We start from the raw sequence: 12,273 nt of genomic DNA on the forward strand, positions 1-12,273 counted from the left end.
GGGCTCTTTTCTTCTCCAGGAAGGTTTGACAACTGTGTTCAATCAATCAAAAAGAAAAGAACCATTTTGTGTACAAACCAGAAAATTGCTTGAAGTCCCATGTATCTTTCTATCTATCTATCTACCCACCTATCTGTGTGGTGTTTTTTTCCCTCGCTTGTCTAAAAGCAGAGTAAATGATTTCCAAGGTCCCGAAATTGAAAGCTGGGCACAGGAGGAAACAAAAACAAAAAAAAAAGGATTTTGCTTTTTATTTATTTATTTTGCATTTGCAAACATTTGCAAACATGCCCATCGGGCCACCCTGAACTTGAAAAAACACGTGTATTTTGGGGTGGCTGGTTCCACCCCTCCCCTTATTTTTCCTGCCATCTGTTATTTATTGCCTCGAGGGGAAATTTACAAGAGCCCCCCATATGTTGCCAAACAAATTGTCAAGTGGGCGAGTTGTTAAGACAGGGGCGGACGTGTGTTTTTAATTAGGCCGCTTATTATATGGAAAGCTGAGCGTTGGTCCATCGTTCTTTCTCTTTCTCCCTCCTCTTTTATTCCTGTCTTGGCTGAAAAAAAGCTTTAAGGAAGGAGTAAAGCAATTAAGAGGACTTTGCGGGGACTTGTGTTTGTGTGAAAGGGACACTTAATGGGGAAAAAAAACCCACAACGACAACCCACGTCGTTCGTCCGCCATTCAGTGGCCAAATATTGTTCCTGGATTGTAAGGAGCACCTGAGGATTTTGCAGGGATGTATATGTATATATATTTTCTCCCCCTCTTTCTTTCATCCCTGGTTTCCACAAGCTCCTCGTGTTTGCAGGCGTTCAATTGCAACTTAACGACAGTTGCGAGCAGAATTGTTCGCTCAAGGATCGGAGCCAACTGGAGCCCAGATGTATGTTTTCCCACCCGATTGTGTTGTGTTGTATTGTATTGTTTGCCTTACTTTATTTTCTCTAATGGCCTAGGAGAACGTCTTAAATGTGGACTACTATTAATCCTACTATTTCTTTTTCTTCTTCTTCTTCTTCTTCTTCTTCTTCTTCTTCTTCTTCTTCTTCTTCTTCCTTCTTCTTCTTCTTCTTCTCCTCCTCCTCCTCCTCCTCCTCCTCCTCTTCTTCTCCTCTTCCTCTTCTTCTTCTCCTCCTCCTTCTTCCCCATTCCTCCCTCTTCCTCCACCTCCTCTTCCTCTTCCTCTTTTTCTCCTCCTCTTCCTTCCTCCTCCTCCTCTTCCTTTCTCTTCCTCCTCCTCTTCTTCTCTTCCTCCTCCTCCTCCTCCTCCTCCTCCACTTCTCTTCCTCTGCTGGTTTGCTTCTTGTAACTGATATGCTTTCGTCGTTGCCTGTTGTCATAGTCATAAACATTTCCTGCCAACTTTTATATAGATAAACCTCAGGAATTGGAGTGAGAATTCTGCAGTTGCGATGCCATATCATATAAGTCAGAATCTTTCAATCACGGGCAACTTGAAAATGGCATGCTGGGAATTCTGAGAGCCCATCCCTCTTAAAGCATGCTGGCTGAGGAATTCTGGGAATTGAAGCCCATCCCTCTTAAAGCAATGTCGTCTGGCGGGACCCAGGAGAAGAGCCTTCTCTGTGGCAGCCCCGACCCTCTGGAACCCGCTCCCCCCGGAGATTAGAACTGCCTCCACCCTCCTTGTCTTTCGTAAACTTCTTAAAACCCACCTTTGCCGCCAGGCATGGGGGAACTGAGACATCTCCCCTGGGCCTATACAGTTTATGCATGGTATGTTTGTGTGTATGTTTTCTTTTTAATAAGGGGTTTTTAGTGACTTTTAATTATTAGATTTGTTATATATTGTGTTATTGTTGTTGTGAGCCACCCCAAATCTACGGAGAGGGGCGGCATACAAATCTAATAAATAATAATAATAATAATAATAATAATAATGCTGACTGGGGGATTCTGGGAGTTCAAGCCCACCCCTCTTAAAGCATGCTGGCTGGGGGATTGTGGGAATTGAAGTCCACCCATCTTAAAGCATTGCAGGCTGGGGGATTCTGGGAGTCGAAGTCCACCCATCTTCAAGTGGTCCAGACTGAGACGCACCCAGTGAGAAGTCCACCTCCTTCTACAAACCTGAAAAAACTTTGTGGTCTGTTTTCAGCAGAGATTGTCTAGTGTCCGTGTGGCCTCTAGCGTGGGGCCAGGGAAGTGGCGAGGTTCCCCATAGAGAACCTTCAGTCCCCCTGCCTGCAGAGCTCAGGGCAGCCCATTTAGGAGAAAGCAAAGAAGAACTTTAATGGACTAATAAACTCTTCAAAGCTTATGACGAGAAGAGCAACTTGGCTGGTGGAAGTGAGAATGCAAATGCAGGATGCAAAAAGAGTGTTGAGACTTTAGAAAAAGTGCAGAGAAGAGCAACAAAGAGGATGAGGGGACTGGAGGCTAAAACATAGGAAGAACAGATGCAGGAACTAGGTAAATATCTAGTTTAATGAAAAGAAGGACCAGGGGAGACAGGATAGCAGCCTTCCAATATCTCAATGGTTGCCACAAAGAAGAGGGAGTCAAGCTATTCTCCAAAGCACCTGAGGGTAGAACAAGAAGCAATGGGTGGAAACTAAACAAGGAGAGAAGTAACCTTCTCCTGACAATGAGAACAATTAATCAGTGGAACTGCCTGCCTCCAGAAGTTGTGAATGCTCCAACACTGGAAGTTTTAAAGCAGATGTTGGATAACCATCTGTCTGAAGTAGTGTAGGGTTTCCTGCCTAGGCAGGGGGTTGGACTAGAAGATCTCCAAGATCCCTTCCCACTCAGTAGTAGTAATGGTAGTAGTAGTCGTAGTAGTAGTAGTTGTTGTTGTTGTTGTTATTATTATTATTATTATTATTATTATTATTATTATTATTGAATGGTTCAGAGTCAAACCCACCACGGTCCCTTCAAGGAAGGAGGTTTTCCCCAAGTGGGTTTCCTGGTGCCAAGTTGGAAGCCAGGGCAAGGTTGGATAAGTGACAAGCTTGAACAGGGCAACCTGAAATGAAATCTGGATTTGGCTTCCTCCTTTCGCAAACTCCGGGTCTCTGTGGGCGAACGTTTCGCTGCCTCCCCTTCCTTGACAAGCTTCGCCTGGCGTTATTGCTGCTCCTCCTGCTAATTTCTCTGCCTGGTGTTTGGTTTTTTTTTCACAGACCATTTCACTTGGGGAAACATCTCCAGCTAATTGACTGGTGGAGTGACCTTGTAAGGGATCTTGGGTTTATGGCTGTCTCTGCCTGAGAGGGGGGAGAGGAGGTAAGGCGGGTAGGGAAAGGATCGCCAATGCACGCGCTTGAGATGGAGATGGAACCAAAAGTACAGGCAGATCTCCTTCTCCTTCCTTCTCTTTCTTCTTCTTCCTCTCCCTCTCCCCTCCTCCTCCTCTTCCTCTATCATCTCCTTCTCCTCCTCCTCTTCCTCCTCCTCCTCTTCCTCTATCATCTCCTTCTCCTCCTCTTCCTCTTCCTCCTCCTCTTCCTCTATCATCTCCTTCTCCTCTTCCTCCTCCTCCTCTATCATCTCCTTCTCCTCCTCTTCCTCTTCCTCCTCCTCTTCCTTCTCCTCTATCATCTTCCTCTTCTTTCTCCTCATCCTCCTCTTCTTCTTTCTCCTCCTCCTTCTCCTCTATCATATTCCTCTTCTTCTTCTTATCTCCTCCTCCTTCTCCTGTTTTTCTTCTTCCTCTCCTCCTCCCCCTCCTCTCCTCCTTCCCCTTCTCTTATTAACACAAATATGTACAAACGTTAATTCTCTTCCCTTTACTCTTCTTCTATTTCCTCCTCCTTCTCCCCCTCTTCTTCCTCTTCTTCTTCTTCTTCTTCTTTTTCTATTCTTCTTCTATTTCTTCTTCTTCTTCCTCTTCTTCCTCTTCCTCCTCCTCCTCCCCCTCTTCTTCCTCTTCCTCTTCTTCTTCTTCTTCTTCTTCTTCTTCTTCTTTTTCTATTCTTCTTCTATTTCTTCTTCTTCTTCATCTTCTTCCTCTTCCTCCTCCTCCTCCTTCCCCATCCCCCCCTCTTCCTCCTCCTCTTCCTTTCTTTTTCTCCCTTCAGGTACTCGCGATAGGTTGACAACCTCCCCCCACCTCTTCTTTGAGGCAGCCCTCAAGTATTGCAAGGCTGCTCTCATGTCAATCCTAGTCCTTCCTTTCATTAAATCCCTCTGTCTCATTTCAGGACCATGGGATTCCAGTCCCGACTACACCATCTACCCCTTGGAGTATGGACGAAAACCTTATGCATATCAGGTGAGGGGTAGGGGGAACACTTCATGGTTTGGGACCCCACTTTTAACCTACTCATGGGAGAGTTAGCTGCCATTAGACTTTCCCAGCTGAGAATGGGTTTTTCCCCTTATGTGAATGACTCAATTAACTGTTGCTCTTTCTTCTTCTTCTTCTTCTTCTTCTTCTTCTTCTTCTTCTTCTTCTTCTTCCTCTTCTTCCTCTTCTTTCTTCTTCCTCTTCTCCTTCCTGCTTGGATCATCGTCCTCTGAAGCTATGAAGGTGGTATTTTGGAGAACCCTAAGGTAAGAGGACCATGGGTGGCTTGGAGAAATATCTGAGGGTCTTCTCCAGTACCATCATATTCCCTATCCCAGGGTTACCTTAACCATGGTTTAATAAATAAAGCCCAGTGGGTCAGTCTGGCATCATGCAAAAAGGCGAACCAGATGTTGACTTTGGTGTGAGACTAACCCAACCAAAAACAACAATATTAATGAAGATAAATCAACAATTTAAGGTGGGTTAATGCAACATCGTGGTGTCAAAAGTCACCTTGCTAATCACCAACCAAGGCAGAGCATCAAGATCGCGAGAAGTGATGATACCACTTTATACAGGTGGTCCTCAACTTTCGACCACAATTAGCCCCAAAATATGTGACATTCGTTAAATGAGTTTTTCTCCTATGATCTTTCTTGCCATAGTCATTAAACAAATCACCGCAGTTGTTAAAATTAGTAACATGGTTTTAAAGTGAATCTTGACTTGACTTGTCCGAAGATCAGTGCAATCAGGCGGTAGGGAAAGCTAGTAGGATGCTTGGCTGCATAGCTAGAGGCATAACAAGCAGGAAGAGGGAGATTGTGATCCCTTTATATAGAGCGCTGATGAGACCACATTTGGAATCATACTGTGTCCAGTTCTGGAGACCTCACCTACAAAAAGAGATTGACAAAATTGAACAGGTCCAAAGACGGGCTACAAGAATGGTGGAAGATCTTAAGCATCAAACGTATCAGGAAAGACTTCATGAACTCAATCTGTATAGTCTGGAGGACAGAAGGAAAAGGGGGGACATGATTGAAACATTTAAATATGTTAAAGGGTTAAATAAGGTCCAGGAGGGAAGTGTTTTTAATAGGAAAGTGAACCCAAGAACAAGGGGACACAATCTGAAGTTAATTGGGGGAAAGATCAAAAGCAACATGAGAAAATATTATTTTACTGAAAGAGTAGTAGATCCTTGGAACAAACTTCCAGCAGATGTGGTAGATAAATCCACAGTAACTGAATTTAAACAGGCCTGGGATAAACATATATCCATCCTGAGATAAAATACAGAAAATAGTATAAGGGCAGACTAGATGGACCAGGAGGTCTTTTTCTGCCGTCAGTCTTCTATGTTTCTATGATCCCAGAAGGATATTTTATGACTGCCCAGGATGCTACAACCGCCATAAATGTGATTTTGTTTATTGATTGATTGATTGATTGAACTTATATGCTGCCTTTCTCCAAAGACTCAAGGTGGCTCACAACATATATAAAAACAATTCTAAGCCCAGTTATAAAACTGATCAAAAAACCCCTCAAATTATAAAATCATACAAGAGTTTAAGAAACTTCTTCAGATGTTGCAAGGAACAGCTGGCATTCAAGCCAACTTTGGGCCAAAATTAGATATATCGAAGTAGTATTTAAGATTTGAGCGATGGAAAATCCACTCCCGTGCTCAACAATTATTATCCTGGTAGATCTGGGGTCCAAAGAAGGTAGACTTCCAAAACTCAGAGCCAACTTAGTAGAATGAATGATTGTCCACCTTGTGAATGCTGGATTGGCTCCGTCGCTTCAATGCAGAACCTGGGTTCCTTTGGTAACCCCAGGGCAGTTGGTTGTGTGAAGAAGGCCTTCATGTTTTCTTGGGCAGAATGGAAGATGGTGGCCCTCTCCGTTTCTCACTAGGTGCCGACTGGTTGACGTCTTAATGGGAAAGATGGATTGCGTTGCCTGCTGTTTGTTGTCTGTCTTCTTCTACTTCATGCTCCGGTTGAGCCAGGAGAGCTACTTAAACCATCCATCAACGGCTAATTAGACCATCAGGCACCGAGGTTGGGGGTAGGCAGGGGCAGGAGAAGCGAATTCGAGAAAGCTTTTCCTCCTGTTGCGTCTCTTGGTGTCTTCCTGGGAGAATTTGAAGGGCCCAAAAGTCAACCATGGAGGTTCTGGGAGACGTTGGTCTTCTAGGTTGGGGTCACACTCATTCAATTGACTTTGATGGTGCCTCAATTCGGATCCTCTCTCTGGCTTCCAACTGAGCTGACTTCTTTACCCCAAGCTTGCACCGTTTGGTCTCCGAGAAGATGATAAGGCTGGGGTGTTGGTGGAGGAGAAGTCTTGTCTTGTCCCTGAAGGAGATGCTCTTGACTTGGAAGTTCCCAAGGCAATGATCTTCTTTTCCGTCAGTAAAAGGAATTTGATGATTGGAATAATCAGAGCATGGAGAATATTGTTGGTCCCGGAAGGCTATGTTGACCTGTTGTTTTTCCAGATCCTTCCTCCCTCCCTCTTAACATTTCCCTCCTCTCATCTTTTTCTTCCTCCCTCCCTCCTTTCTTCATTCCTCATTCCATCTCCTCCCTTACTCCTCAATTCCTTCCTTTCTTCCTCCCCCCTCTTCCCATGTTCTTCATTACTTCTCTCAACTTTTTCCTCCCTCCCCCTCTTCTTTACTTCCTCTTCTTCCCATCTCTTCCCTCTCTCCCTTCCTCAATCCCTTCCTTCCTTCATTCCTTCATTCATTTCTCCCTCCCTCCCTCCTCCTTCCTTCCTTCCTCCCCCCCTCCCTATATCTTCCTTCCTTCCTCCCTTTCTTCTTTCATTCCTTCCTTCCTCCCTTCCTTCTTTCATTCCTTCCTTCCTTCCTTCTCTCCCTCCTTCCTCCCTCCCTCCCTCCCTCCCTATATCTTCCTACCTGCCTTCCTTCTTTCCTTCCTTCCTTCCTTCCTTTCATTCCTTCATTCCTTCTTTCCTTCTTCCCTACCTGCCTACCTATATTTTCCTCCCTCCCTATATCTTCCTTCCTTCCTTCCTTCCTTCCTTCTTTCTTTCTTTCTTCCTTTCTTTGCTTGCTTCATTCATTCTTTTCTTCCTTCCTTCTCTCCCTCCTTCCTTCCTTCCCCTTTGAAAAGGCCCTTTCCCCTGGCCATGGGAACCCCCCTGTATTTCTCCCAAGGTGGGAAAAGAGCTTATTGCCTGCACCAGGTCGACTCGTCCCCCCCAGATCTCTCCCGTCTCCCCTCTCCCTGGGTGCCCCCCCCCCACGAGAGCCCTGCCAGTCGAGGGATTTGAAAACAGATGGTTGAGCTATTTTCTGCCTCTGTGAGGCCTGATTGAGGAGCAATGAGGCAGCTAATGTCGAGAAAGACAGAAATTTACTTCCTTTAACTTCATCTGGGCAGCCTGAAAAGACTTCATTCAGTCCCAGCTACAACAATATCAACCTGGATGAATAAACCATTTGCGGCATTGATAGCTGTGCATCATAGTTTAATTCATGGACCATTTACTTCCAATTTCTCTCTCTCCCCCCCACAAACACCCTCGGCCCCTCTTCCCCCCACCCCCTCGTTCCTCTCCCCTTCTTCCATCGCCCTCTTTCAAGACGGTTTTGCAATCTCTCTCCCCTGGGATTAACGGGAGGCATTGATACCCCATTGGAAAACCATTTGGATTCACCTTTCAGGGGGTGGGTGGGCGAGAAAATACCACCCCCACCCTGAATTAGCAACCAAGATTATTTTTATGTTCTGAAAGTTAGTTTAGTGGGCTGCTAGTTGGGGTACCTGTGGACTTACCTGGTTTTTTCCCCTTTTATTAATTTCGAGGGCCACCCAGAATGTAATGCATCACATTTTATTTTCTCCAACGATTATTTATTAAACACAATGAAACCTGCGCACAAGAAAGAAGGATATAAAGCCCTTCATGGCACCGGACCAGAATATCTCAGGGACCGCCTTCTGCTGCACGAATCCCAGCGACCGGTTAGGTCCCACAGAGTTGGCCTTCTCCAGGTCCCGCCAACTAAACAATGTTGTTTGGCGGGACCCAGGGGAAGAGCCTTCTCTGTGGCGGCCCCGACCCTTTGGAACCAACTCCCCCCAGATATCAGAGTTGCCCCCAGCCTCCTTGCCTTTCGTAAGCTCCTTAAAACCCACCTCTGTCGTCAGGCATGGGGGAATTGAGACTTTCCCTCCCCCTAGGCTTATAAAATTTATGCATGGTATGTTAGTATGTATAATTGGTTTCTAAATTGGGGTTTTAAATTAACTTAAATATTAGATTTGTTTACATTGTATTATTATTGCTGTGAGCTGCCTCGAGTCTGCGGAGAGGGGCGGCATACAAATCTGATTAATAAATAAATAAATAGATAGATAGATAGATAGATAGATAGATAGATAGATAAATAAATGTTTCTTCTACACTCTATTTTTCCATGTCATCTCCATCCCGTTCTTTCACCTTCCTCCAGCCAGACACAAAGAAGAAGAAATACATTTATATCTATAAATTTATCAGATGTCGTAAATAATGTCCACTTATCTGTTGACCCGATTACTCTACAGCTTTTAAGATCTTTACTATCAGTATAGATGAAAGTTTTGAGTTTCTAAACTTGAGTTAGAGTTTAAATTTTGTCCTTTTGAAGTTGTTCATCCTTTTATCAATGATTCATAATTATAAGTTCGTGGGATAGTAGTTTGGGCGAAGGGTAAGAGGAGTTGTATTTCTTTGTCATACTCAGTAAGTAACGCATAGTCACTAAACTTACTTATTTAACCATTCATTAAAATGGGGCAAACACTGAACAAGGACTTGCCTTCATTCCTGAATCCGAGAGCAGGAGATGCAAAATTTGCAAACCCGTGGTCCGGATTTTCAAATTTGGCATCACCTGCTCCAATTACATTTAGGAATGGAAGTGGACGCCCCCTTCCTCCTTTTTCCGTGGGTTTTGAGGAGGGGTCCCTGCATTTGGTGCGCTGTTAACAACAGAAGCAGCTCTAAGAGACAGTGGTGCCTTTTTTTTTTTTTCCTTTTCCTTTTACGTGAAAGATATAGTTAAGGAGAAAGGAAAAAAAAAAGGAATTGAGAAAGGTAAAAAAAAAAAATCTAATCTCTTGTGGTTTTTCATGAGGTCGCGTAACCTGCCGTCTCTAATTTTCTGAGTGGGTGAATCTTATCTCTGGGATTTGTACCTTGGCGTCTTTTTTTGTATAGATTCAACTCGGCGTAGCTAATGCCTTTCGAGGTTGGATTCCTATGGAAATCAGTGGGCAAAAAAAATCATTTAGCAACAGGCCAGGTTCATAAACCGTGGTTCACCCGGGCCCACCGTTGACTGAATAGACAAAGGTTAAGCCAGCAATCGTGGTTTGCGAGCCGCTGCTCCAATGGCATTAGGGTGCTTCGTGGACGGAGCCATGATGCAGTTGGACGTGTTGTAGTTTTGCATTTCATGGGACGTAGAATCATAGTGTTGGAAGGGGCCTTGAAGGTCTTCTAGTCCAACCCCTTTCTCAGGGCTTCACATAGAAACCTAGAAGATTGACAGCAGAAAAAGACCTCCTGGTCCATCTAGTCTGCCCTGATACTATTTCCTGTATTTTATCTTAGGATGGATCTATGTTTATCCCAGGCATGTTTACATTCAGTTCCTGTGGATCCTTCCTTCCTTCCTTCCTTCCTTCCTTCCCTCCCTCCCTCCCTCCCTCCCTCCCTCCTTCCTTCCTTCCTCCCTCCCTCCCTCCCTTCCTCATTCATAGAAACCTAGAAGATTGACAGCAGAGAAAGACCTCAAGATCCATCTAGTCTGCCCTTATACTATTTCCTGTCTTTTATCTTAGGATGGATCTATGTTTATCCCAGGCAGGTTTCAATTCAGTCCCTGTGGATTGACCAACCACGTCTGCTGGGAGTTTATTCCAAGCATCTACTACTCTATCAGTAAAATAATATTTTCTCACATTGCTTCTGATCTTTCCCCCAACTGACCACAGATTGTGCCCCCTTGTTCTTAACTTTTGTATTAAAAACACTTCCCTCCTGAACCTTATTTAACCCTTTAACATATTTAAATGTTTCGATCATCATCGCATCATCACATGATCACAAATGATTGTCCGATTGTTTCCTGAAGGCCTTTAATGATGCAATTCCAGGAAGGAAGCTGTTCCATTTGTTTAATGAAAAGGAGGAACAGGGGAGACATGATAGCAGTCTTCCAATATCTCAGAGGTTGCCACAAAGAAGAGGGAGTCCAGCTATTCTCCAAAGCACCTGAGGGCAGAACAAGAAGCAATGGGTGGAAACTAAACAAGGAGAGAAGCAATTTGGAACTAAGGAGAAATTTCCTGACAGTGAGAATAGTTAACCAGTGGAACTGCCTGCCTCCAGAAGTTGTGAATGCTCCAACATTAGAAGTGTTTAAGAAGATGCTGGATAACCTTTTGTCTGAAGTGGAGTAGGGTCTCCTGCCTAAGCAGGGGGTTGGACTAGATGACCTCCAAGGTCCCTTCTAACTCTGTCATTCGTCGCTAGGATTGTGATACAACTTGCATCAACCATGTTGTGATGCAAGGAGAAATTGGAAGCAAATGCTCCCCTCCACTTAGCTAATCTCAGATTTCCGTGACCCGTCTTGTCTGCTGTTTTGGGGGTAAAAGACCAGGTGTTGGAACGGGGGGGGGGGCTTTTGGTTAACGGCCGATACGTTGCACCCTCTCATCCCGGTTGAGGGAAATTGATCCTCGCGGTTTAAATAATTAAGTGGCTGTCCCACCGTTGGGTTCTCCTTGCGTTCTCCCATCTGCTCTTGGGGTCTGTTGGGTGAGATAAATGCTTGAGTTGGACACCAGCCAGCCTTCTAAGGAGGGTCTTCTTCGGTGATGTCAGTGGATGGTCATTGGAGAGGGAAGAACATTAGATGTTGGCTCCTTCTTGCGTTGAAAGTGTTGCTCTAAGAAGGTCCATCCTCCATCTTTTTTTTCCCATAGAAGCCACTCCATAGTTGTTTCTGATGTAGCAATGATGTCTTCCTTCCTTCCTTCCTTCCTTCCTTCCTTCCTTCCTTCCTTCCTTCCTGTCCTCCCTCCCTCCTTCCTTCCTGTCCTCCCTCCCTCCCTCCTTCCTGTCCTTCCTTCCTTCCTTCCCTCCTTCCTTCCTTCCTGTCCTCCCTCCCTCCTTCCTTCCTGTCCTTCCTTCCTTCCTCTCTCCTTCCTTCCTGTCCTTCCTTCTTCCTTTCCTCCATCACTGGGAGTAAGATCTGTGCTGCAAAGTCTCTTGGGTGATCCCTTCCTTTCCTTCCTCCTTCCCCTTTCCCTTTCCTAGTTGTTTTCTTACTCCTTCTTTCTTTTCTTCTTTTGCCCCTTTCTTCTCCTTCCTTCCCTCCCCTTCCTCCTTCCTTAAGCATATTTCCTTCCTTCCTTCCCTCCTTCCTTCCTTTAGCATATTATCCCCTTCCTTCCTCCCTTCCTCCCTATAGCATATTATCTCCTTCCTTCCTTCCTTCCGTCCTCCCTCCCCCTCCCTCTCTCCCTCCCTTCCTCCCTATAGCATATTATCTCCTTCCTTCCTTCTTTCCTTCCTGCAGCATATTATCCCCTTCCTTCCTTCTTCCCTTCCTCCCTATAGCATATTATCCCCTTCCTTCCTTCCTCCCTTCCACCCTATAGCATATTATCTCCTTCCTTCCTTCTTTCCTTCCTACAGCATATTATCCCCTTCCTTCCTTCTTCCCTTCCTCCCTATAGCATATTATCTCCTTCCTTCCTTCCGTCCTCCCTCCCCCTCCCTCTCTCCCTCCCTTCCTCCCTATAGCATATTATCCCCTTCCTTCCTTCCTTCCTTCCTTCCTCCCTTCCTCCCTTTAGCATATTATCTCCTTCCTTCCTTCTTTCCTTCCTACAGCATATTATCCCCTTCCTTCCTTCTTCCCTTCCTCCCTATAGCATATTATCTCCTTCCTTCCTTCCTTCCATCC

General features: G+C 45.0%; 1 protein-coding gene across 1 annotated transcript in view; it reads left to right on the forward strand.

Annotated features, from left to right (window-relative positions):
* ASS1 (argininosuccinate synthase 1) overlaps positions 1-12,273 on the forward strand; it is a 61,685-nt gene that overhangs the window by 15,821 nt on the left and 33,591 nt on the right. Inside the window, exons 7-8 of the mRNA XM_070758652.1 lie at positions 4,177-4,247; positions 4,498-4,528. Coding sequence (XP_070614753.1) covers positions 4,177-4,247; positions 4,498-4,528 — 102 coding nt within the window. The remainder of the gene's footprint in view (positions 1-4,176; positions 4,248-4,497; positions 4,529-12,273) is intronic.

This window comes from Erythrolamprus reginae, chromosome 8 (genome assembly GCF_031021105.1).
Source record: "Erythrolamprus reginae isolate rEryReg1 chromosome 8, rEryReg1.hap1, whole genome shotgun sequence".
Classification (NCBI taxonomy): Eukaryota; Metazoa; Chordata; class Lepidosauria; order Squamata; family Dipsadidae; genus Erythrolamprus; species Erythrolamprus reginae.